The 27,043-nt window shown below is 41.5% G+C and overlaps 1 protein-coding gene across 6 annotated transcripts in view; it reads left to right on the forward strand.

The window, feature by feature from the left end:
* Positions 1–27,043, forward strand: part of PLCE1 (phospholipase C epsilon 1) — a 289,115-nt gene that overhangs the window by 178,191 nt on the left and 83,881 nt on the right. For all 6 annotated transcript variants that reach the window (XM_081267709.1, XM_081267706.1, XM_081267708.1 and 3 more), the window contains one exon: positions 24,463–24,608. In XM_081267709.1, coding sequence (XP_081123835.1) covers positions 24,463–24,608 — 146 coding nt within the window. The remainder of the gene's footprint in view (positions 1–24,462; positions 24,609–27,043) is intronic.

Below are 27,043 nucleotides of genomic sequence, written 5' to 3' on the forward strand. Positions count from 1 at the left end.
AGGTGACCAAGGTCAGCATCGACAGGCACCTATCATATTGGTAGAATGTGCCCTTTACCTTGTGATCTTCCTCCCTTAAAACCTTAGCACCAGTCTAAGCATGAGAAAAACATTAGATCCCAACTTAAGTACATTCTGCAAAGTACCTGACCCTTCTTAAAAATGTCAAGGTCGTTAAAAATAAGGAACGTCTGAGGAGCTGTTACAAACAACAGGTGCCAAACAAGACATGATGAATAAATGTAATGGGACCCTGGGACAAATACAACAAAAGGACATTTGATAAAAACTGAAAAATAATGAAGTATGGAAAATTTGGTTTATAATATAGAAATATTAGTCTACTAGTTGTCATAGATGCTTGATGATCACCTAACACATTCATAAAAGACGACATTGAGTGCCAGGCATATGGGAAATTGCATTATTATTGCTATTTTTCTGTAAGTGTAAATTATTATAAAATATGCTGTAAAAAGCTATCTCCTGGGCTGGGGTTGTGGCTCAGTGGTAGAGCACTTATCTAGCACATGTGAAGCACTGAGTTTGATCCTTAGCACCACATAAAAATAAATTTAAAAAATAAAATCATTATATTCATTTACAACTAAATTTTTTTTTTTAAAAAAAGCTATCTCCTTTTATAAAAGAGAAAGACCTAACATGTCATTCTTTATTTAGACCACTGTGTCCCACTGAAAAATATTCTTTGAAGAATTATACTTTAATCTTGATGATTTTTTAAATAAGATTAATCTTTTATAGATTGTACAATTTTGGAGTATGTGAGCCTCAAGTGAAGCATTTATTATAGTTTTTTTATTATTATTGCTCAGACATCCAAAGAAAAAGATGACTGTAGATATTTGTGAAGCATTTTGTTTCTAAAATTTAAAGAAATCTGGAGAAGGAATTGGTTAAATAAATAAATAATAAAGATCCAGCAAATAATCATTCAGAATATCAGGCACAAAATCAAAGTCCGCTCTTTCTGCCAAGTTAATGATGGAATCCAGCCTGGTTTTAGCTTGTGCTTTTAAATGCTATTTAGTTTTGGTTTTCAGATTAAAAATAAGAGCAACTTATTTTTAATAAACTTAACTTACAATGTTAATAGAACCCAACATTTCTTTAATGTGATCTACCATGTATGAATATGTCTACGTGATAAACCTCTGGAATGTTTAACTCCGTCAGTCAAGATGTTTTAAACCAAGGGAGAACTCCCATATTCCTTTTATCAACTTTATTTATTCCTGACCTGAATTTGCCTTCTCCCACCCCCCAAGATAATAGCAATACCTTTAAAGGATATGTAGCAGTTTAATCTTTCATTACTTTCTAGTGAACTTCCTGTGACAGAAAGTTTCTGGCAAGATGTTTTTACATTCAGATCCAAATCAATCTGTGACAAAACTGAGCCAAGAACTTCACCACCACCACCCTGAGGCCAATGCTCCCCGCAGCCCCTTCCAATCCACAAGAGTCCAGCTGCCAACAGCCCCTTCTGTTGGGTTTCTTCTCCTTGGACCATCTGTTTAGGATCTTTCCCATCATTACTCTCTAGCTCTGTTGGCCGTTTATGACTTGATGACAGAAGAAGGAGACCCTGGTCCCTTAGATACAAGCTGTATAAATACAGCAGGAGCAGACAGTTGCCAGGTATGGAGTTCATTCATGGACTGGTTTCATCCTGGTGCAACTGGCTCATCACACTTTAGACTGAACACTCATCTTTGCAGCTACCTCTGCCCTTTGCTAAATATACCCAACACTTCTTTAGTACCTTCCACTATGTTCTTCCTCTCAAATTTTTCTTTATGATTCTTCTCTATTTGGTTAGGTAGAATAGTTACAATCTGGTTCTAATAGCCCTGTGCCGTGTGCGTCATTCTGTAGGGAACCCTTATTAAATCCACCTCACAGTCCTAGGGTTGTTCAGATTTTATAGATGGCAACACTGAAGCCCAGGAACTTAAGGAGCAGGTCTGAGCTCACACAGCTGGTAAGTGGGAGAACTAGGATTTAGGGCAGACATGTAGCTCCAAAGCCCCTATGCACAGTGGCCCTCCAGATGGATCCTGCTCCCCACTGTGACCACGCTTTCACAGCACTTAGGAATCCCTGTCAGTCCTCCCTAAATATTTACTCAGCATTTCCTGGACTCATCTTTAAATTTGCTATATTTTTTCCATATAAGGAAACAAAGAGGTACAAATAGGAATGTTGACTTCATATCAATGTCTTAAGCAGAAATTATTAACTTAAATCCAATCAATTGGTCTTTTAGTTTGGGAGTCTAAACTATCATTTATTTATTTTTAATTATTTGGGTTTTTTTTTTTTTTTTTGGTATGTGTGGTTCTAGGTATGGAGCCCAAGGTCTCATGCATGCCAGGTTCACACTCCACCACCACTAAAGCTACATTCCCGCCTCTAAACTATCATTTTAAAAACTTTAAAATGTAGAGCTCCACAGCTTGCATTAAGCTTTTTGCATCTTTATTTTTCATGAGCACACATTTTGCAACAAAAATACCATACTCAGAACACGTGGATTCCTAAAGAGATTCCACCCATGGCCCCATAATTATGTGTGGAGTCCCACATGGACTTGGTAGGTTGCTGGAGCTGAGCCTCCATAAGCAGAAATGAAAAGCTGCTAGAACACATCGCCTCCCTCCTGGACTCTCAGCCTTGATAAGAATATTTTATATTCTCCCTCAATAAAGGCATTGATGGTGATGATTAGAGACAAAAGTACTGAGCGCCCCCCCGCCCCCAGCCTTGGCAGCACTTCCCAGGAGCAGAACAAGCTGGGTGAATATCCACAACATGTGAAGGCAGGGGAAATATTAGTCTTTAATTTGAAACAATATCAGGTGACCAAAAGGACAGGAATCCTCAGGTCTTAGTCTAAAAGATTCTACTAACTAGTAGTTTGTGGTTTTTATCAAAAGGTAACCTTTCTGGTCCTGATTTTTTTCTTACCTAATGATAAAATGTCAGCATTCGGCTGCTTTTTAATGTATTGTGTATGCAAAAGCACACACACACAAAAAAATGAAGGAAGTAAGGAAGTACTTAAGATAGCTTTTGAAAAATGGTAGAATAAAAATGTCTAGAATCATGCAAGCAAGAATACCTAGGCAAAGCAAATAGATGTTATTGACTAAAAAAGTTCACTGAGAGCTTCCTGGTAACCTAGGCAAAAGGGTGATATGATGGGTAATATTATTCTCATCTGGGGATGGGAGGGAAAAGGAAGGAGAGAAGCAAGGCAAAGAAGCAGCAGTATACCAAATCAGAAAATCCAAGCTGTGTCCTAGATCTCTGGGAGGAATGTCTGGCATGTGTCCTGTAGAAAATAGATAGTGCCTTCAAGAGCAGTTTTGAGGACAAAAACATTTGCAGAAACAATCTCCCTTAGGCCATATTTTATATTCTCCCTCAATAATGGCACATAATGCAAAAACAGGACTTTAAAGATATGAGGTGGGGAGTTAAGATAACTTGGCACAGGTGCGTAACCCCTGATAGTCTTCGTTGGCATGTGGATAAAGCTGAGGAAACTCAGGAATGAATGCCTGGCACTATCCGTAGGATGTCTTTCATGAATTCCAGTTGCCTTAGCCAAGCTTTTGACAAGTGTGACATGCTACAGATGGTTGAAAATTGAAATTCCTGACAAGTACTTTTATATACAAAAGTAATCCAGGTTTGCAAAAGTTATTCCTTCCACCACCTTCCCGTTCCCCAGGGGACTTTCACCTGTCTGCTTGCAAAGAGGGCCAAGAAACTATTTTTATGGTGATCTGTCATGAGGGAAGGAAGGAGGGAATTTCATTTTCTACTGTATAGAACACTGTGTTGTTGGATTGGGCTTTTTTAAAAAATATATTTATTTTCTAGTTATAGGTGGACACAATATCTCTATTTATTTTTCTATGTGGTGCTGAGGATCGAACCCAGCGCCTCACGCATGCTAGGCAAGCGCTCTACCTCTGAACCACAACCCCAGGCCCTGGATTGGGCTTTTTTAATTTTAATTTTTATTTTACAAGCATGTATTACTTGCACAAATAAAGCTTGAGCCAGGGACCTGGCAAGAGGGAAAAAGGAGAGAGTGAAGATGAGGCATAATTGTGTATAAATAGAATTGAAAAGGTCTGTTTATTTTTTTTTTCAATTGTATTTTTTTTGTTTATTTATTTTTTTAATTTAATTTTTTTATTGGTTGTTCACAACATTACAAAGCTCTTGACATATCATATTTCATACATTAGATTGAAGTGGGTTATGAACTCCCAATTTTACCCCAAATGCAGATTGCAGAATCACGTCAGTTACACATCCACAATTTTACATAATGCCCTATTAGTAATTGTTGTATTCTGCTACCTTTCCTATCCCCTACTATCCCCCCTCTCCTTCCCTCACATCTTCTCTCTCTACCCCATCTACTGTAATTCATTTCTCTCCTTGTTAATTTTCCCATTCCCCTCACAACCTCTTATATGTAATTTTGTATAGCAATGAGGGTCTCCCTTCATTTCCATGCAATTTCCCTTTTCTCTCTCTTTCCCTCCCATCTCATGTCTCTGTTTAAAGTTAATCTTTTCTTCCTGCTCTTCCTTCCTACTCTGTTCATAGTTGCTCTCATTATATCAAAGAAGACATTTGGTATTTGTTTTTTAGGGATTGGCTAGCTTCACTAAGCATAATCTGCTCTAGTGCCATCCATTTCCCTTCAAACTCTATGATTTTGTCATTTTTAATTGCTGCATAGTACTCCATTGTGTATAGATGCCACATTTTTTTAATCCATTCATCTATTGAAGGGCATCTGGGTTGGTTCCACAGTCTAGCTATTGTGAATTGTGCTGCTATGAACATCGATGTGGCAGTATCCCTGTAGCATGCTCTTTTAAGGTCTTCAGGGAATAGTCCGAGAAGGGCAATAGCAGGGTCAAATGGTGGTTCCATTCCCAGCTTTCCCAGGAGTCTCCATACTGCTTTCCAAATTGGCTGCACCAATTTGCAGTCCCACCAACAATGTACGAGTGTACCCTTTTCTCCACATCCTCGCCAGCACTTGTTGTTGTTTGACTTCATAGTGGCTGCCAATCTTACTGGAGTGAGATGGTATCTTAGGGTGGTTTTGATTTGCATTTCTCTGACTGCTAGAGATGGAGAGCATTTTTTCATGTACTTGTTGATTGATTGTATATCCTCCTCTGAGAAGTGTCTGTTCAGGTCCTTGGCCCATTTGTTGATTGGGTTATTTGTTATCTTATTGTCCAATTTTTTGAGTTCTTTGTATACTCTGGATATTAGGGCTCTATCTGAAGTGTGAGGAGTAAAAATTTGTTCCCATGATGTAGGCTCCCTATTTACCTCTCTTATTGTTTCTCTTGCTGAGAAAAAACTTTTTAGTTTAAGTAAGTCCCATTTGTTGATTCTTGCTATTAACTCTTGTGCTATGGGTGTCCTATTAAGGAATTTGGAGCCCGACCCCACAATATGTAGATTGGAGCCAACTTTTTCTTCTATTAGATGCAGAGTCTCTGATTTGATATCAAGCTCCTTGATCCATTTTGAGTTAACTTTTGTGCATGGCGAGAGAAAGGGATTCAGTTTCATTTTGTTGCATATGGATTTCCAGTTGAAAAGGTCTGTTTAAAGAAAAGAATAAATTATGCACATGAAGCAGTCCTGTTACTTAGATGTTGCTCCATAAATACTGGATGACTAAACCAGCTGCTGAGGGTCAGAGGGTGGACATCACCACCTGGCCACCTCACCTGGGAAGCAAATGTACTGAGACACTTTAAGCCACTTTGCTGCCAGGCACCGTGGCATACACCTGTAATCTCAGTGACTCAGGAGGCTGAGGCAGGAGGATCACAAGTTTGAGGCCAGCCTTAGGAACTGAGCAAGACCCTAAGCAGCTTAGCTCGACCCTGTCTCAAAATGAAAAATACAAAGAACTGGGGATGTGGCTCATGGTACAGTGCCCCTGGGTTCAATTCCCAGTACTGATAAAATAAATCTCTTTGCTGCTAGTAGGGGAGCATCCCAATGCCTTTTCTAAGATGAACAACTCCCAAATGCACCCCCGGATTCCTATCTGTCAGCTAGAATGATATGTCAGAGGTAGGCTGCCAAAAATGACTCTTCTGATCCAGGATAATTGGAATTGAGCTCTGCCTCCTGTCATCAGTTGGTCGGTAGCCTTTAGTTGCTCCTTGAAACTGTTCCTGGAATATAATCCATTTTGTCCATTCAGTTACTCATCCAGAAATATTGATTGAGCGCCAGCATTGCTCTGAGCTCTGGGAATCCTGCAGGGGACAAATAAACAGAAATCCCTAACCTCATGGATTTTACATTCTCTCGTTAGATGGAGACTTATGATAAGACAATCAATAAGATCAATAGTGGACTGAAGAGAAAAATTAAAAAGGCTGTTGCAACCTTAAGTGGCATGGCGAGAAGATGCCCCACAGAAAGGCTGGTATTTGAGTAGACTGGAAGGGGCAGAGAGATGCAGCAGTCTGGATGTGGCAAGGAAGAACCTCCCAGCCAGCGGGAACCAAAAGGACTAAATCCCTGTGGGAAGTGTGCCGGGCACCTTGGAGAGCAGCAAGGAGTTCAGCGCTGCTGGGTGGGGTGAGCTGTGGGGGTAGAAAAAGAAGCAGAAGGCTGTGAGTCAGAAAGCCCAGCTGATAGAGCTTGGAAGGTCATGGTAAGGGTTTTCAACTTCATCCAAAATGATAGGGGGAATCATTGGAAGGTTTTGATCAAGCCATCTGCATCTGTTTCTGACTTGTTTCTTCCACTCAGGCTTGTTTTGGGAGTTCATTCATGTTGGTATGTGCAGCTATGGGTGATTCATCTTTAATGCTGTCTATTATTCTTTTGGGTGGCTCCCAGCTGTGTGTCAGCTGTGGACAGTGGGCAAATCTATATGGCCAAAAATTTGAAATTGCTACTAGCAAATGGCAGAGTGGTCAGGAAAGACTGCCTCCCATTGTTTAGAGCTTGAAGGGTTGTCGAAGTGATGCTCTGAGGACCTCCAGGGTGTAATCCTTGAAGAGGCTGCTCTGCTCCTTCCACAGCCTCTCTCTATCAGGGAGCAGCTCTGTTACCCACTGTTGAACCATGTACAAAGGATGAACAGCCTTCCCATCTTCCCTTCCCTTTTCCCTTTCTTTTCATCATGGAGGAGTGGGGGTGCGGGGAGGGCCTGGCTCATGTGGTGAGGGGCAAGGGAGTTCCTTAGAGGCACATCAGTGGCATGGCAGAGGGATGTCCCCAGCACTCAAGGATGCAGGGTGGTGAAGGGACACGGCACGTGGGGGGTGAGATGAGAGACAACCCAAATGTTGGGGGAGTGGTTACTTGGTGAAAAAACCAAAATTACTGGGGGAATAAATAAATACATTTAAAAAAACTAGATGAGAGCCAGGTTTCTCACTATTCAAAGATACTTATAAAGATACGAAGAAGGAAGGCTAGGAAGGACCTTGAGGTGTTAAGTTGAAAATGTAGATTTCATTATGAATTTATGTTTTTAATATATATACAAAGATCAATAAGAGGAAAAAATATATATGTGAGTGTGCATAGGGCACACAGATATTGGAGTCTAAATACCATTCTTCCCTAAAAAGAAATTAGAACTTCTTGGAGAAATGACGGAGCCTATGACTGGGACAGGGAAAATTAAAGATAAGTCTGGAACATTTTGTTATGCCAGAAAGTAAGGAAATGCTCAAACGAAGATGGAAACATGTCAAAAGGACCCAGTAGCCACTTGGGGACAATTTGAGTTTCAAAATAAATAATGATGGTGATGGATTCCAATACAGTGAAAAATTTACAATCCAGGAGTCTATGCTGATTTATATAAATATATGAAAAATAAATAAATGGAGAAGAGAAAGTTTTTCTTACCAAAGAATGCACCTAATAAATGTGAAAAGAATGATGGAAATGTAAATCATTGGTAGCTATCATAGAACAGCTGGTTCAGGTGGTGGGTTATCAATGGAAGGCAGGTGGGTGGCAAGTACATTGGAATGTCCTACTTGGGATATCTCCTGACAAAATAATAATCAATTACCAGAAGAGAAAATGGTGACATTGTGTTGGAGATACCTGGTAGGCCGCATCCTGAGCAAATGACCAAGATTCCTATCCTGAGTGGTGTGAAGGCTCTGCATCAGGCGCCTTCTAGTGTGATACAGCAAGGGGAGCCCAGCTTCTCTCTGTGTATACCTGGAGGGTACCTGAAGGACAGTATCACCTCAGTCTGGTCATGAGAAAGCATCAGGCAGACCAAGACTGAGGTCTATCCTGAAGAATGCAAGGCCCGGAGTCGTTGAAGTTACATGAAGACATCAAAGTGAGGGAATGATGAGGGAGGATTCCAGGTTGAAAGAGACTGGAGAATGAAATGCACCCTGTGGTCCCACACCAGCAGAATCAGCATCATCTGGGAACTTGCAGGAAATTCGAGATATTCTGCCCACATCCCACCCATTGAGTCATTATTTGCATTTTAGCAAGATCCCCAGCAATTTCTATGCTGGGGAGTAATTACTTCCCAGGGCCCTAGATAGTGTTTCCAAACACAAGGCTTTCTCAGAATCGCTTAGGAAAGCTTTCATAAGGGCGATTCTGTTCCTCTCCCCAGTCTACTGAGTTTTATACTAAATAGTGAAGTTTGCAGTTGGGTTAAAAAAAAAAAAAACAAAACAACTCTCCCCAGTGATTCTAGAGTGAGCTATGCTTAAGAATCACCGGGCTCTAAATGGCAATGTCATTCGCATAAATGGCCAAACCAGGATTCATTTCACTCTCAGAACATAGCTTATCATCAGTACAATTCTGCTCCAAGCACCAAGCCATGACCCAAACTAATACTTTAATGCAAGAGTGGAATGTAAATAAATATTGCTGGTTCACATTTCAGGAGTTTTCTAGGACATTTAAGTGGATTTGAAAAATACTTTTTAAAAGATTGTTTGTACAAACATCATACTCTTTCCAGTCCTTGTTTGGCATAGAGTTTAATCAGATTTAAAGTGGTGAGTGTTCTTTGTAAGGTTGTATGTTTCTTTTCTTCCAGGGCATGTAAACCAGGACATCTGGGTTTTATCATTAAAATATTAAAACATGTCCAGCATTTTTAGGAAATTTAGGCCAGAGTTTATATGCTACAGGTGTTGGATATATTTGATACAAGGCTGGAACCTACTTATTTATAGTCATAAGGAGGAAAAGAAAGTATGCACACCAACTTTGTTTCAGGAAAATATTTGACTAAAGTGTTTTAAGTTTTGACAATGTTTTCTAGCACTTGGAAAAATAGGAGAAAAATAGAAAGAAATCTCATATTCAGTTTTCTATGAAAATACCTAGTTTCCAGATATTCTTTATTTTCTCATCAGCTCATAGCAAAATTTGCTTTTACTCTCTTATATGTGAATAAATGCCACTTACTAGTAGTAAGATTGGCTAACCTTCCTCCTGTGCCAAGCAAGTTCACATTATTTTCTTTAATACTATGATCTTTTAAGGTAGGTATGGCTCACAGACTTGCTTTAAATTGAAAGTCTAGGGGGAAAAATACTAAGCAATATTATCACACAGCAAATATTAAAGACTTAAAACCAATATTCCCCCTCCCTCAAGCATCTATACAGAACATTTGTCTAATCAATATGCCAAGATCATCTTTTATTATTTGGTTTTGATCTGGGATTTGTTTATTTTGGGCATATGATGTGTCACTTTCTAATTCCAGAATGGAGCTTCTTTTTAGTTTCTATCATCTACACCCTAAGCACTTCCCAAGTAATGATTTATTTGAGAGATTTCTTCCACTAGATATAAAACATGACTTTACCCCTCTCAGGTTAATAATACTCACCCTTTCTCTACAAGAAAAGCAAGGCTGATATTTGGGGGATTCGTGTAACCCTTAAATTACCAGACTCCTAGACCCTTGGACAGAAACTGTCAACACAGCCCCAAACTTCTTTGGCTGAGTACCCTGAATAAAACAAGTCAGACCTCACTTTCAGCCTGCTCAGCAAAATCACTCTAAAAATCCTACCAGCGAAGTGGCCCCAGCCTCCAAAATAAATCCCCTTCCTCTGCTGATCTCAAGCTCACTTTAGCTTCCCTAGCTCCAAGGTTTTGAATTTCTTTGGCTCTTAACCTGGAGTTTGTGCCCACGGAGCCTTTCATCAGCCTCCAGCCCCTAATTTGCAGCTGGTGGTGAGCAGCTGCTCCCTCCCTTCCTGAAAGAGATCCTAACCAGAATGTTCCCTGCAGGACCCTTCCTCCCCTCACAGAAACAGGGAGGTTTTCTTCCCGGGGCCTCTCCCTCTCTTGCCATCCCTAATGAAGACAAATAGCAACTATACTATTATTTCTGCTGTGTTTTCCCTTGAACATGCCTTCTAGAATTCTGCCCCAAGTCTTCATTCTCCTCCGCCCTTTCCCTCCTGCAGCCCAGCCTGCAGGGCACAGCTGGTATCCCTCTCTGGCTGGAGCTATAGGGGAAAAGTTCAAGGCCAGCATATCTGAAATTCTGTAGACAGGTCTGCCGCCACAGCCACCTCTTGGACTCCATCCAGCCTGTTGAGGGCTGTGACATGGCAGGCCTTGAGCTGGGCACTCTTGCTTTCATTGCCCTGGCTCGGTCCCAATTTATTCCTAGGCTTTTGCTTAACTAGGACCCACTGCCACCATCTCTGAGTTAGTATCTTTAGCAATTGTATAGCTCCCATCTCTCCCCCTCTTCCTCGCCATCAGACCACCTTAGCTCCTTCCCAGCTGGCACCACCCAGAATGCACTACTTCTGCACCCAGCAGGGAGGGCAGTTGCTGTGCATCAGAGCCCCTTCACAGAGACAACTGAAGCCCAGCCGGTTATGAACACAGGATGTCCTGAGGCCAAGAGGCTTGGGGTCCGGCCCCAGTATTGCCACTCACTCACTGGGTGATGTGTGCAAGTCACTAACCTCTCTGGCCCTCAGTTTCTTCATTTATCAGATAAGGGAAGTAGACTAAATAACATCTAAGGACTTTTCCAATTAATTTATTAGTTGTCACCCTATTTCACGGGATCACATGACTAAAAGCTAGTCTTTTACTTTCTGGACAAACTCCTCACAGTAGCCTCAGCTATGAAGTCAGATGCCCACATGCCTTAATCTTATTTTGGATTATAAAAGAAAACTTCCTATGTGTTTTGATTTTAGAGTTCCTCCTATGACATATTGATTCTGGATGTACGACATCAATTATATAAAATTCTGTGATGCCCTTTCTATTTTGACCTCCCAAGCACCCATCCTAAGCAGTTTCCAGAGATGAAAGGATGTGTTTTCAAGTAGCCAGATACAGGTGGACAGTCTGCAGAACTGCCAGTGGAGACAAGTGCCAGGCTATGTCCATACCAGACTAAAGTAACCAGGAGGGAGCCAGGGTCAATTTTCTAGTTCTTCTAGATATTAGTGTGCCTTTGGGGAAAAAAAATCTCATCATCAAAGGAACTGGGGAAACACTGAATATTAGCTCCTTCTTAGAGATTTATCATGCACATTAGCATATTAAAGGCTCCAAGAAATCCTACCAATAATATTAAAAAAAAACTCTTTTTAATCCCAGCTTTCCCTGAATTTATATGGCCCCAGACATTCCTTTACAAAATACTTAACATCTGCTAGAATATATCCCCTGGAACATGGTTTGGGAAGCATTACCTCAAAAAATTGCTGGCTTATTTCTATCTGGGATTTTTAGAGCAGAAAGGGATAATAAACAGCTGTATTTCTTGAGCACCTACTAGGTATACAACATGGAATCATAATTAAAAATTGGCAGATCAAATGTGTGCCCATCAAAATTTCAAAACCTAATGTCCCCGAGGGACAGAAACTTATGACTAGTCAACAAACAGGACAAATGAAGGATCAAGTGTAGCTTGGAAGAGCTGGAGCAGGGCCACTGGGCAGTTGTTTGACGTTCTGAATTGAATGCAAGCTCTCAGCTGTCAGTCTCAAGTTCCTCTGCTTTGCTCCACCAGGCGGTTACCACTCAACAGTTACATGATCTCCTTGTAGGACACTCACTGTTTATTTTTATAGATTAGATAGTTGGCGAGGCATTTCATGTAATTTTGTACCATGCTGAATTTTTGGACAGGAATTTTTGCCTTTCCTGTACAACTCTGTGGGTTTTTACACAGAATTGAGGCATGTTCCTCCTTCCAACAAAGCAAGGAAGATATTGAAATGGCCAATGTCACATGATGTGGTTAAATCCACTCCATCAAATGCTGTCACTGCAGACCAATGTCCCTGATGTTTCCAAGAGATGAAGGCCCTGGGTTTTCAGGGCAGCTGATCTTGAAGAACCTGCTTTGACTCACCACTGTTTTGTTGTTTTTATTGTTGTTTTCAGAGGGGGGAGGCGGGCTGTATGCCAGGGATTGAACTCAGGGGCACTTGATCTCTGAGCCACATCCCTAGCCCTATTGTATTTTATTTAGAGACAGGGTCTCTAAATGGTTGTCCCACCATGGGACAGAGAAGTTGAGGAGGTAGAGTTCAGGTTTTATCAGATTTAGTCCCTAACAAGTTTCATTCATAGAGTTGGTTAGCACCTCACTTTTGCTGAGGCTGGCTTTAAACTCATAATCCTCCTGCCTCAGCCTCCTGAGCCCCTGGGATTGTGGGCATGCACCACTGCATTTGGCCTCACCACTGTTTGTTTCAGGACTTCCTTACCTACCAGGCTGGATGTATTCATGTATCCCCACTTTCTCAGAGAGCCCCCACCCCAGTCCCTTCCTCATCTCCTGCTCCTACCCCTCAGGGACAGCTTTGCTTAGACATTCTGTTGATAGACTTTCTAAAAGCTTGCCTGACCCCTCTGTGTCTTCCTTTACCTTCACCTTTCTGGCATCTTTCAAAGATACAAAGGATCATTCTTTTGGAGGCCCTCCTCCTTAGGAAGCCTCTCTCTGCTGAACAGAGAAAGCTGGAGCTGTACTAAAGAAGTCAGCATTGTTTCCACAAGGGCTTCATCTTGAAGAGGGAGCTGCTTATTGTTTTTTTTAAATTATCAGTATTAGTTGACATTTATTGAACATGTACTCAGCTCCGAGCCCTGGAGCCCTTTACATATATTGCTTCTTGTATTAGTCACCATACCCCTTGTAATACAGGATATTTGATGGTCCCCTTTTTATGAATGAGGATATCCAATCTCGGGGTAGTTTAGAAACTTGCTCAAGGTCACAGAAACAGTGAAAAGCAGAGTCCAAAAATGAACCTGAACTTTTTTAGCTTAGAGCCTACTTCATATACTCTCCGGCCCATCATGGGACAGAGAAGTTAAGGAGGTCGAGTTCAGGTTTCACCAGATTTAGTCCCTAACAAGTTTCATTCATAGAAGCTCAGCCCTACAAACATGCCCTGCACCAACAGCTGATTTAATTGTTTTCTTCTTAAATATCCATTCTATCTACATGTGTCCAGCGGGGCCAGGATGTTACCAGTCTTTTTTATTTTTTAATATTTATTTCTTAAGTGTAGATGGACTCAACACAATGCCTTTATTTTTATGTGGTGCTGAGGATCGAACCCAGGTCCCGCCGGTGCTAGGCAAGCACTCTACCGCTGAGCCACAATCCCAGCCCCATGTTACCAGTCTTGGTACACTGTCAATATCTTTTGTTTCTTCACACAGATGTGTATTCGGGGGAACATACACGAATCACAAACCATTTTCTCCCATTCCATTCTCTCCTCCCTGCTTGATTATCAGTGTTTGTTTGGTTGTCATCTCCTGACCCTTGCTCACCATCTGTATTACAATTGATAAAAGCTTATATTTCACACCAAGTAAAATAATGACTAGCTGGACTCACTTTTTGCTCACCTGGGGCAGGTGCCAACCTGCTCTGGGGCCCAGAGTGATTCACAGCATGCCTCCTGGCCCTGCAGAGTGGCCCTGGCAGACAGTATTCACTCATCCTCTTCTCCCAGGCAGTGTGGTCAGTGGTTTCTCCATCCAGGGGGCTCGCTCAGGACACCTCAGAATGGGCCCAGCCCATTGTAGACCAGATGAGAAGTCCACCACTGCCCTCTCTCTCCAGTACCCACGAATCTCAGGGAAAATGGAATCTTTAAGGTGTGGGCCAAAGTACCCACAGGCTTCTGCACCATGGCTTTCTAGGTGTCCTTTCCCAGCACATCTTTTTGAGCCTCTTGGGTGCAGAGCATGCTGACGGTGGTTGCAATGGGGTCATCTTCTAGAGTAAGATATCTTGCTCTAGGTCCCTGAAGCAACGCAGGTGCTAGGCTCATCTCCTGAGAAGTGCAGCATTAACAGGGAGTCGGCTGCTATGCCTCATGCATAACTCAGAACAAGAGGTTGTTGAGCACCTGCCCCCTAATCATGTCAGATCCTGTACCGGGAAACAGATGAGCAAAACTGTCCTTCCTTCAAGGAGCCCCATCTCCAGTGGAGGGGCTAGGGGGTAGCAGTCACAGTGCAGTATAGTAAGGACTCACTAACCCGAGGGCTCAGGGAAGGCTTCCTGGAAGAGGTGACATCTTTGCTACTTGGAAACTTATTGGATGGACAGCTTGTAAATGAAGAAGGGGTCCAAGAGTGAACTTGAGGTCTAGGCCTTCTGGGTGGAAATATCCAGTTTATTCTTGAATATACAAGACAAGAAATAGTCGTTTGATACCAGGGGCAGAGAAGCATGGGTAAAACCAAGTTAAGGGGAGGGAAACATCTATGAAGAAGAGGTAATATAAGAAGAGAATCAAGAAAGGCCAAGACAGAGCCATAAGATACACCATTATTCTAGAACCACTCATGCCAATAGAGCACAGAGTTGTAAGCATGGGCTCTGGGCTGGGGTTGCTTGGGTTGGGATCCCACCTCTACCACTTACCTAAGCTTTGCGATCTTAGGCAAGTGGCTAAACCTCTCTATGCTTCTATTTCGTTGATAAAAAGGAAGTGATAATGACATTTTCCTATTTTGGTTCTTATACAAGTAGATGAATTAATGTTTGCTAAAGACTTAAAACAGAGTCTATTTAAGTAAGTTCTGGGAGTATTTGATATCATTATTTCACTGATGTCAGAGAAGAGCAAACCCATGAAGCATAGTAGCACATGCCTGTAATCCTAGGAACTTAAGAGGCTGAGGCAGGAGGACCACAAGCTCAAGGCCAGCCTGAGCAACTTAGTGAGACCCTATCTCAAAATAAAAAGTAAAAAGGGCTGGGGACATAGCTCAGTGGTATCCCTGGGTTCTATATAAGAAAAGGAAGGGAGGAAGGAAGAGATGCAAACCCAGCCGTTACAGAATCAATCTCATGGTGCCCACTGACACTGACCAGTCGAGATCCCCCGAGTGGGAGAGGAAACAAAGAGCCCAGGAAGCAGATCTGAACTGAGGAGGGAGGGACAGGTCATGCAGAACGGTATAGATGCCACCATCTGCTGGGAGGGCAGGTCTGTCTGCCTTGCTCACATCTGCCCCAGTTCCTTGAACAGTGCCCACTGGAGGGTGAGCTGCTTCAGAGAAGGCATCAGTCACGACTTGCTGAACATGTCGATATTTGCTAGAGTCTCCCCAGTAAGTTTCAGAGAGGAAGCTGCAGGGACCAGGCACTCCACAGTAGCAGCAACTCAGCAAGAAGTTCTCTTGGGGACGTCTCTGAACCTTCAAACCTTTTCAGGGGACACCTGGCTGCCTCGGTAAGTGAGCAGCAGGGATGGGCCTCTGACACATTCTCTCATCTTCCTGACTCCTATTCAGGACCCTGTTCTATTCTGCAGGACATGGAAAACAAATTTTAAATGGGTGACTGAATAGAAGCATTGGAAAAAACCAGCAGGTGCCAATGCCACATTCTCTGTGACTTAGAATGCTAACATTCTGTTCCTACAGAGGATCGACTCAGCTGCATCTGCAGCTGGGTTTCCCATAGTCTTTGCTAAGAGCCACTTCTTTGCCCACTAGATAAGAGTGACTGTCTGGGACTCAAAGATTTAATTATTTCACAAGGAGCTAAGTCTCTTAAGAGCAAATGGAAAGTAGCAGGGCCTGGTGATTTGGCTCATCCCTAGTTTACAGGTGTAACCTTGGGCAAGTTATTTAGCCACTCTGAAACCCTGGTTATAAATATATATATACACACTAGCATTTTTAATTTTTTTTCTTTTTAGTTATACATGACAGTAGAATGCATTTAATTTCATTGTACACAATTGCGGCACAATTTTTCATTTCTCTGGTTGTACACAATGTAGAGTCATGCCATTTGTGCAATTATACATGTACCGAAGGTAATGATGTCTCTTTCACTCCATCATGTTACCTATCCCCATGCCCCACTCTTTGTCCAATTCAAAGTTCCTCTATCTTCCCATGCCCCCTTCACCCATCATGGATCAGCATCCACTTATCAGAGAGAGCACTTGGCCTTTGGTTTTATGGGATTGGCTTGCTTTGCTTAGCTTGATTATTCTCCAGCTTTATCCGTTTACCTGCAAATGCCATAATTTTGTTCTCTTTTAATGCTGAGTAATATTCAGTTGTGTATATATACCACAGTTTCTTTATCCATTCATCTATTGAAGGGCATCTAGGTTGGTTCCACAGTTTAGCTATTGTGAATTGAGCTGCTGTAAATGTTGATGTCGCTGCATCACTCTAGTATGCTGATTTTAAGCCTTTTGGGTATAGACCAAGGAGTGGGATGGCTGGTTTGCATTATGGGTTCCATTCCAAATTTTCTAAGGAATCTCCATACTGTTTTCCAAAGTGGTTGCAACAGTTTGCAGTCCCACCAGCAATGTATAAGTGTGCCTTTTCCCCCACATCCTTGCCAACACTTACTGTTGCTTGTATTCTTGATAATTGTTGTTCTGACTGGAGTGAGATGAAATCTTAGAGTACTTTTGATTTGCATTTCTCTAATTGCTAGAGATGGTGAACATTTTTCAATTTACTGACCAATTGTATTTCTTCTTCTGTGAGGTATCTGTTCACTTCCATTTATTGAGTTATTTGGGTTTTTTTTTTTTTGGTGTTAAGTTTTATGAGTTCTTTATATATTCTGGAAATTAGTGCTGTATCTGATGTATGTGTAGTAAAAATGTTCTCCCACTCTGTAGGCCCAGATTCCTCTTCTTAAAATGGAAATAGTATTAGTTCCAGCCATGTAGAACTGAGAGAGTTAAATGGGATAAACATTGTATGTTTCACAAATACATTCTGATATGTGAAAAGCTGTTGTTGTAATTATGATGATTAAAATCATGCAAAAAGGGATGGGAGGTGTAGTCCAGAAGCAGAGTATGTGCTTAACGGGCATGAGGCTCTAAGTTCAATTTCCAGCACCAAAAAGAAAAAAAACATGTGAAGAGGAAGAAAAATGATTCATAAATAACCATGGAGGTAGAATCAGAATAGTTTGATGCTAGCAGTTCATTCATATCAAGACTTTTTATGTAAACTATTAGTTAAAGATTTAACTTCCATCATAACTAAAAGGGACTATATAACTAAGATCCTGTGTTATGCTACTATTAACTACTTTTATAGAAGGGAAGAATATGCATGAGATGAGACTTACTTTTGAATATAATTTTATAATTGGCTTCAAAATGAATAATCCATTCAATTCAATTGAAGATGGTAAAAGAGAAGATAACACATCCTGCCAAGCTGCTAGTGGTTTCCTCTAGTTCATTTAATTATAAATAGTATTCACATATCTCAGAATATTTTCCCTAGTTGGTTTTAAAATAGTCCATAACTCTAGTGAATTTAAAACCTAATTTCTATGGTTTAGCTAAACCTAAGATAAATTACCTCCCCTCCTGTTTTTCTTTGTCACTTAAACTCACCATCAATATAATGCTGAAAACAGTAAAAAAATTTTTTTAAAAAACCCTAATTTCTGAGTATTCAGGAAATTTAGAGTTGAAGAATGTAGGAATAAGCAACTATCTTTTGCTTATCATGTGCAAGAAATTCTACAAATAGTAGGAAGGTAGTTAGAATGGTATGCTCTCTCCCCTCAAAGAGTTGAGTAGAGAAGATGGACTTGCACACAACAGCCTCCGTTGGCAGGCAGAGTATGCTATCTTCATTTTCGTATACTTGCTTCAACTTTTCCTGCCCCATGCCTAGCATAGTTCCCAGCAAATTCATAGGCATGTGGTGACTGTTTGTGGAAAGATTAAGCACCATTATAGAGATATAAATAAAGTGCTTTTGGAGGGCAACTGGGACCAAAGAGTGGTAGAAGGACTAGTCTTCCAGAGATGCAGCATATAAATGGGTAAAGTTGGTCTTCTACTTATCCAGTCATAATACCAACCATGCCACCATTTAGTAACTAGCTTGTGGGATTTTTCTCTGACTGATCTTCAAGTTCTTGTCTTATTTACTAATGTCCAGCATAGTTCATGGTACATGGAAGATACTCAGTAAGTATTTATTAGAAGGAGGGTCACTTCATCAGGTGTAGTGCCACGTGCCTGTAATCCCAGCTGCTCGGGAGGCTGAGACAGGAGGATCACAAGTTCAAAGCCAGCCTCATCAATGGCGAGGCACTAAGCAACTCAGTGAGACCCTGTCTCTAAATAAAATACAAAACACACACACAAAAAAAGGACTTGGATGTGGCTCAGTTATGAGTGCCCTTGAGTTCAGTCTCTGGTACCAAAAAAGAAGAAGGAGAGTCATTTCAAGTCATGATATATTTTTCAATTTTTTTTTGTTTCTGTTTTTTTTTTCATTTGCAAGTTAGTAGAAACTGAATTCAAACCTGCTCATACAAAAAAGGAAAAATTGCTTTATGTATATGAGGTCATCAAAAGGTTTCATGCATGGTTAGATGTAGGAGTCTGACAAATGTCCTCAGGAATCTATGTTTATCTTTCTTTTGTGTTGGCTTCATTCCCAAGCAGGCTCTCCTGATATTGTAGCAAATATATCTATTGACAACCCTGAACTCTATCTTTACATTTTGTGATCCCAACAAAAAGATGTGTCTCTTCCTGTTAGTTTCAGCAAAAGACTCAAGGAGAACTGAGGTTAGCCTGTCTTGGTTCGTACACTGATCATCCCTGAGGCCAGGCCTGAAGGAAGGAGTGTGGCCAGCCTCATGTAATCTGTACAGTATTCACGTATCTCAGAATAAGGAGAGGTGGGACAGCCAAAGCAAGAGTTCAAACAAAATTCCCTACATCTTCACAGCACAAGTCATCAAATTGAAAAAATGGCATAGATCTCCATGTAGACAGAGAACAGAAAATGGTGCATCTAAAATGTCAGATGGATAATAAAGATCTAGATCGAGACATAAATATATTCATATATGTGTTTGGGTCATTATAACTTTTAAAATGACATTTTATTCCTACTGAGGAGTCAGGGAAGCCTGCAGGAGAGATAACCTGTGAGTTATCCTTCTATTAGGAAAGAACAGTGCTCAGGGCAGTCACAGATTCTGCTGGTCCAGCCTTGTCTCATAAGCAAGTGGAATTCAGAGACTGCTTTCTTCTGGATTTCTGTGTTCTGGTAACAAGAGTCATAGTAGTGGTGGTGGCAGCTGCCGCCATAGTCTCCGTAGTAAATGTTCATGGAGCCCTTAACCATCTACTAAGCAGTGTGTTGAGATCTTCAGATATAATCTCCCATGTCATCTCACTGTAATTTTTTGAGGTAAATATCATTCCCCTTTTACTGAAAAGGACTTGAGGCTCAGAGCAGTGAGGTGACTTGCCTCAGGAACATGCCCAAGGGAACAGTGGAATGGGGACTTGAGCACAGTTCACCCAACTCCATTGCTCCTGCTCCCCCCGACTACTCTCTTCTGCCTCCCTTGGCTTCCCTTCCTAGTTCCAAAAGGGTCCTGGACTCAGGTCCAGTTGGTGAGATGAAACCAGGGTGGCCAATTTATAATATTGGACTGTGTGGACTCCAGAAATGGTGTGTGGTCCCTGATTCAAGGACCCACGATACAGAAAAGGGATACAGAGTCTCTGGGCTAGATCTCATATTTCAGTGCATTTAAGAATCACCAGGGGGCTGGGATTGAGGCTCAGTGGCAGAGCACTTGCCTCGCACATGTGAGGCACTGTGTGCAATCCTCAGCACCACATAAAAAATAAATGAACACAATAATGATATCGTGTCTATGTATAATTAAAAAAAAAAAAAAGAATTACCAGGGAGTTTATCTGAACATGGAGATTCCTAGGCCCTGTCCTCAGCCTGACTCCCGGTCTAGGTGAGGCTTTGGGATCTGCATTTAAATAAACACCTTATGACCACCTCCAGTGACTCCATTGTGAGTGCTCACACTTGAGCTTTGCCTAGGCAGGTGTGTGTGTGTGTGTGTGTGTGTGTGTGTGTGTGTTACATACTTGCATTCATGACTGTGTTACATTCATGACTATGCCTGCACGCTCTAGTTCAAGGGTTACCTTGGTCCATAGAGGGAGGGTGTGGATGTACACTTCATGTAAAGTACTTGCATGTAGCTTTGTCTAGACTTCATTATCTTCTATAGATTTTACCATTTGAGCCTAACCTTCACAATTAGGCTGACAATAACCATTATAAAATATCATCTTTCCATGAAAACTTAGGCTCAGTGTATTCAAAAAACTTTTTTGGCATAAAGTTATTTGTCTCCTTTTTCTGGACCTGGGAACAGCAATAGGAAATGTTCAGGCTTTTTCCCAAATATAATTCCTGAGTTCTTGGAGGCTGAGAATCCTCCCTGTCCACGGCCTCCTGGGATTTCGATGGTCTGCCTGTCAGCCTGAGGCACTGAGCATCCCCATACTAGAAATGTGGGAAAGGTGGCCTCTGTCCTTGAGAACTTAGGGTCTGCTGAGGGAGACAGAATAAGCCCATGTGAAAGAGTCAGACACACAAATATAACAAAAATAAACCAGATGCACACTCATGCAATGGTGAGAATCCAAGCATAGATGTAACTTTGGACTCAAGCTATGACATTAAGTCCAAGAGAAGAGGAAGAAATTTGAATGTAAGGTACTAGGTGAACCATCAGAAAAGCCTTCCTTGAGGAGGTCAACATTCAGCATTTAATCATTCATTCCCTCATTCACAGGCCTCATTAGACTTATAGAGGACAGATCTTGTTGGGTCACAGACACTGCTACCTACCTGTGAGCATAGCACACTGTCTATGATGACGTCTGTCTTCGTGGGAGCATAACACCAGTTGGGCACAGAGCTCAGAATGCCATGGGGTACCACAGCAGGCAAACTTGAGAACATATTCCAGAAGGAAAGTCAAGGAAGTTCTCCTTGAGTAAGTGAAGCTTTTGTCAGACTCCAGAAGGCAGCCTTGCCCCTTACTTATAGCGGGGCCAGGGCACAGGTATACAGGAGGCTCCAGCCTGTCCACCTACCTTGTCTTCCCATCCTGGCTTGTGTGCCAGTCCGTGGACCCATAAGGTCTCAAGCTCAAAGGAAAGGTCTCTGTGAGTGGTGCAAGGACATTCCTTCCAAATTGAGCTATAGTGATGCTAATAAGGTATTTGAGGTGATAAGAGAGAGCAAGGTGCTCAGTTTGGCTAAGCCTAAAAGTACTGAAAAAAGCAAAAGAAAAAAATTATCTTGGGAGAAGAGCAATTGTGGTGCTATGAACAGGTCCAGGGGTTTAGGATCATCCTGGTAAGCCAGAGCCTTCTAGGAGGAGCTCTTGAAGAATGAGGCTGGGGCCTGATTTCTCTCCTTGTTCTGAGTTGACCACTGAAATCAGGTAATTAATCTGCCACAGTTAGTAGCTAGGGGCGCTCTCTCTACTACAGACTTGGTCCTTTATCTTGATACATTTTTTGTGTTTTTCTTTTTGACTCCAGTTTTCCTGAAATTCTTTCTGAATTGGCAACACATCCTATTGACATTTGTCACTGAATCTTCTCTCTTTTTTTGTCTTTTTTATTTTTTTTCATATTTTGTCTCATTGATGACACTCCCACCACTTAGTTCCTCTAAAATTATGAATATGTTAGGCTATAGTAAGAATCTTCCCTGAAGTTTGTAAGCAGATGGTGTACGTGTGTGTGTGTGTGTGTGTGTGTGTGTGTGTATGTGTGTGTGTGTGTTTATGATAACAGTGCTTACATAATCTCAACAGCCAGGGGCCCTTGGGACTCACACTCATCGATGGAACAGTTGGCTTAAATTAGGTTTCCATGTGAAATATAGTATCGCTATTTTTTTCCTAGCATTGTGGGAAAGTGTATGGAAAATGATTCGACTGATAGGAAATAAACCTGGACACATAATCAGGATGGAGATCCAAAACCAAGTGGTGTTCTGCACCTGTGCTACAAGCAGACCTCTCCAGGGGAGGGGAGTTAACCCTTTCCGGTCACTGCATGGTACAAGAATGGCCTGAAATACCAGTGGCTTTGCAGAGATCCTGATTTGCCATGAATTTCAATAGAAAAGGCTCTAAAGCCATGGAAAGAATATAGCCAGAGGCCTCAAATAGTAATCAGTTGGATGACTTTGATGAACGATTGTAACTTTTTAGAATCTCACATATATCTATAGGGAGAAGGGTTTGAATCTTCAACTCAAAAGAATTAACAATGTTATGATCCCAAGTGACTTCGCACTGTAGGGCAGGGCCTGTCAAAAGCAATTCAGCCTAAAGGAAAAATTGAACACTAGCACCAATGACAGTCAGTGTCTATCAGCAAAATAACTTCTTTTTAACCTAATGGAGTCAGAGTTTCACAAAAGTGACTTTTAACCAGGTGAGAGGACGAGGCATGGAGACCGTGAGCAAGGGGTAGCTCATAGCTGTAGAAGGGTCAGTCCTGGGAATCCTAGAGGGCTCCTGGGGAGACCTGGATGGGGCTTCTCCTAGAGGTCTGAGTCCAGATCTGATCCACTGTTGCCTGAGGGCCAGTGTGATCCTGAGCAGGTGGGGAACAGAGGGGCATGTTAGGAGCACTAGGGAGTCCTAGTTTTGACATCAACAAGAATGGTGACCTCAGAAAGTCACTTCTCCTGTGAGCCATATACTTGATCTGGAAAAATAGGGTTCGACTGCCCTCTATGGTTGCTGCCAGTGCTAAATGCCATTAATTCTTATCTGTTTTTTTTCCTCTACTTTTGGACATTATGCCCTTGACCTTGAACAACCTGTAGTCGTCTGGGTCACCATGCAGTCTCTGTTCAGGTCTCACCGTCATGCAGGCTGGGGAAAAGAATTGCTCCCCAGGTTTCAGACTATTGCTGATTCAGGTGTACCTAATGAGGCCATGTGAGGTCAAGACCAAGGTTTTAGTCTATTAACAACTGAATTCATTAACCTCAATGTTAGCCAGGGTGGAGAAATTAACTTAGATGGACACTAGGGTCCAAACACCAAAGTATAGGGAGAATACTATAAATAAAATAATCTTAGAACTAATGCAAATGATTTCAAGAGTGTATATCATAAAGAGGTAAGTAGATGAGAATTATTACTAAATTTTTTAGTTCAGACTGTAGTAGTAGAAAAAACAAATTCTATTAGAATACGTTTAATCCCAGAGCTGGAGAACATTAGTGTGCATGTATACACATTGGGCATTTATGGGGGATTAATAATATAACTCTGAATCAGGCACCCTTCCCACCTGCTAGATGAGGCCTTTAAGTAGGTCTGAAGATCTGAATAGTCCTTGACTCCTAGGATTGTTGTGAAAGATAATTGTGGTAATATAGGTAATGCTTACAATGGCTCCTGGCACATAAAAAGTGCTCTGTGAATATTTATTCTCTTTATTTTGACATTTGAAGTAATATATATATATATATATATATATATATATATATAGTAATATATATATATATGTGTGTATTATCCAAAAATAGCTTTCTAAATTTCTTTTCATTTGATAGTATGTATTTTACTACTTGATAAATATCTTTAATCCATGCTAAGCACATTGATTACATCTAGTCTTGATGTCCATCGAATATATTTCCATCAAAATTATCCTTAAGCCTTATTTTCTTTTAGTTTCATGGAAGTGTATAGCGGGATCTTATAGGAGGGAGCTATGCTCAGCACTATACCACTAGTGCACTTTGAAGAGGGCTCTTATCAATTGCCCTTTTCAGTCTCTTTATCTTAAAGATGAAGATGAACACACATAGACATTAATGACTCACCAAGTTTCTGTTTCAAAGCAGTGATGGAGCTTGGTTTTTACTTCAGATCTCTAGGCCAAGTCCTTCCTTTATTAATACTAACTTAATTAAAAAAAAAAAAAAACAGAACGTTTTCTTGTGGAAAAAAAAATGTTTCTGGCTTCAGGACACAGTTTCAGTGAATGCCCCTCCTGCATCTTCCAGGTGAGCTCCTGGGTAACATGGCTGATCCTCACAGCAGGCTCCATGGAGGAAAAGCGGGAAGTCTTCTCATATTTGGTGCATGTGGCCAAGTGCTGCTGGAACATGGGCAACTACAATGCTGTCATGGAGTTCTTGGCTGGCCTCAGGTAAGTCAGCAGGAATATGGTAATCTGCACTATTTCCTCTGACTAGCCAACAGCACTGAATTAATTCCCCAGGTAGCCACACTTACCCAAGGAAACCAGTTGGTAGTGATCATTTTAGGGAGTGTACTATTCCCTTCCAGTACCACAAGTCCTGTCCTTCAAAGTTGCTGCAGAATTTGGCCGCTGTAGGCCAGACATGATCCCACTTCACTGTGTGTGGTCTGATCCCATGTGCTTTGGCCAGCCTAAGTAAAATTACCTGGCTGCATTACCCATTAACTCTATCACTGGTCCCTCTCTTCCCCTTCCTGCCCATAAACCTCACTGTCACCTCTCCCTTCAGCTCTTCTTGAATTACCCCAGCATTGTAAACTCCTGACTACTACTGACCCTTAATAATAACAATGGCTAATATTGACAATAAGCTTCCTGCCGCAGTCTGGCTGCAGCAAAATAACCGGGGGCTGACGAACAACTTGTGTACATTGATACAGCAGGAGTGGGAGCCGCTTATTGTAGGACAAGAGGGGTATATATACATTCTACACAGCTTATCTCAATTAACATAAACTAGATACAGCAGTCAACCAATAAGGAATCTCCACACTTAATGGCTTGCTGGCGTTACTTCACAAACCACTCCCTCTGGCAAAATGCCAGGCGCCATCTTGACTTGTTTACAGACCCTAACAGCTTCCAATAATGTTGGTTCTTTCATAATCATTGAGCACTCACAGGATGTCAAACACTGGACTAGCTAAGTACATTCCACTCTTTATATCTTGCAATTCTCAAAACTGTTCTTTGAAATTGATAGTATTATTGTTCCCTATTATACCAAAAGAGGAAACTAAAGAGAAGGTAAGTCATTCATGGCTGGGGCATCATGTAGGCATCCTGGATTTTAGAGCCCATGATCATGACCACTGAGCTATTTGCTCCTGTGCCTTCTCTATCAAACTAGTAATAAAACCACCATCTCATTGTAAAGTCTCCCACCTTCTTCCCTTTCAGTCTTGGCTATGTTACATAAAATAACTGTTTGCCCTCCTGTGGGAAGCAGCATGAGTTTGAGGAAGGAGAGCATGAGTTGTCCAGTTAGTAACAGGGAATCAACTCCTGCCACCCCCCAACCCAATTCCCCAAGGAATAGCTCTGTGATCTGGGCAAGCCACTTGACCCCACTGAGCCTCAGTTTCTCTGTCTAAAAATGGGGATAATATCAAAAGGTAGATGTGCCTGCTATGTAGTAAAGCTTCATAAAGAGACAGTGGTGATGTTGTAATTTGTCTCCCAAGATTTGCCATCCCTGTGAGGATTCTCACTATAAGTAAATCTTGCCTTATAGCATTACAACATCAAGATCTGTCTTTGGTTCTCCAGGTCCCTACACAGAGATTCCAGGTTGGGCAAGGAGATGAAAATTCCAAGTGGGAAATTTTTTCTTGTCTTTTGAACTTTCTTACCTAAGAATAAACTCAAATGATCATCTCATTTGAAATGAAATTTACAATGGCCATACAGCTGGACCTGGCATGGCTCAAAAGAAGGAAAAAACAGAACACATATTGAATAAGAGAATGCTATTTCCAGATGACTCTGGTTCTTTTTGTGAAAAGTTTTCTATGAAGAACCTGAATTACGCACGCCTGTAATCCCAGCGACTCAGGAGGCTAGGCAGGAGGATTGCAAGTTCAAAGCCAGCTTCAGCAATTTAGCGAGGCCCTAAGAGGCTTAGCAAGACCCTGTCTCTAAATAAAATTTTTAAAAGGGGGTGCTGGGGATGTGGCTTGGTGATTAAGTGTCCCTGGGTTCAATCCCCAGTACCAAAAAAAAAAAAAAAAAAAAAAAAAAAAAAAACCTGTATTACATTTATACTAAAAAAAATAATTATATTATGATAAAAATAGTTCACTGACAAGCTGGAGCTGGCTATTGGCTGAAGACCACACCTCCTCTTTCCTCTCCCCTTGAACGTGACTGTGCTCACAGCATGGTGCGATCTCCCTCCAGAGTGAGCACTCCAGAGAGCAAGGCACAAACTGCTATGCCTTTTATGTCCTGGCCTCAGAAGACCCACTGTCACTTCTGCCACACTGTACTTGTCACCCAGGATCAGCACTAAGTCACTGTGGGTGGGGACCACCCAGAGCATACTACCAGGAGGTGTGGATTTTTGAAGACCACATGCTGAGTTTTAGTTTCTCTAAATACAAGAATAGCTTCAGAATGACCCTTGGAGACTTAGAGTGAATTTGACTTTTCAACCCAACTTAGTTTGCATTTGGAATCCAGGAAGGCCTTACAGCCAGGAGATTCTCAGTAGATAAGGAATAACCTCAAACCAGGCTACCCCTCACTGATCCTTGTGCATTTTGTCTTACACTCCAGACCCACTGCCACCCACTCCCATGCTCCTACACTTGGGTTAACAC

Source organism: Spermophilus citellus (assembly GCF_964194105.1).
Source record: "Spermophilus citellus genome assembly, chromosome: 15".
Lineage (NCBI taxonomy): Eukaryota > Metazoa > Chordata > Mammalia > Rodentia > Sciuridae > Spermophilus > Spermophilus citellus.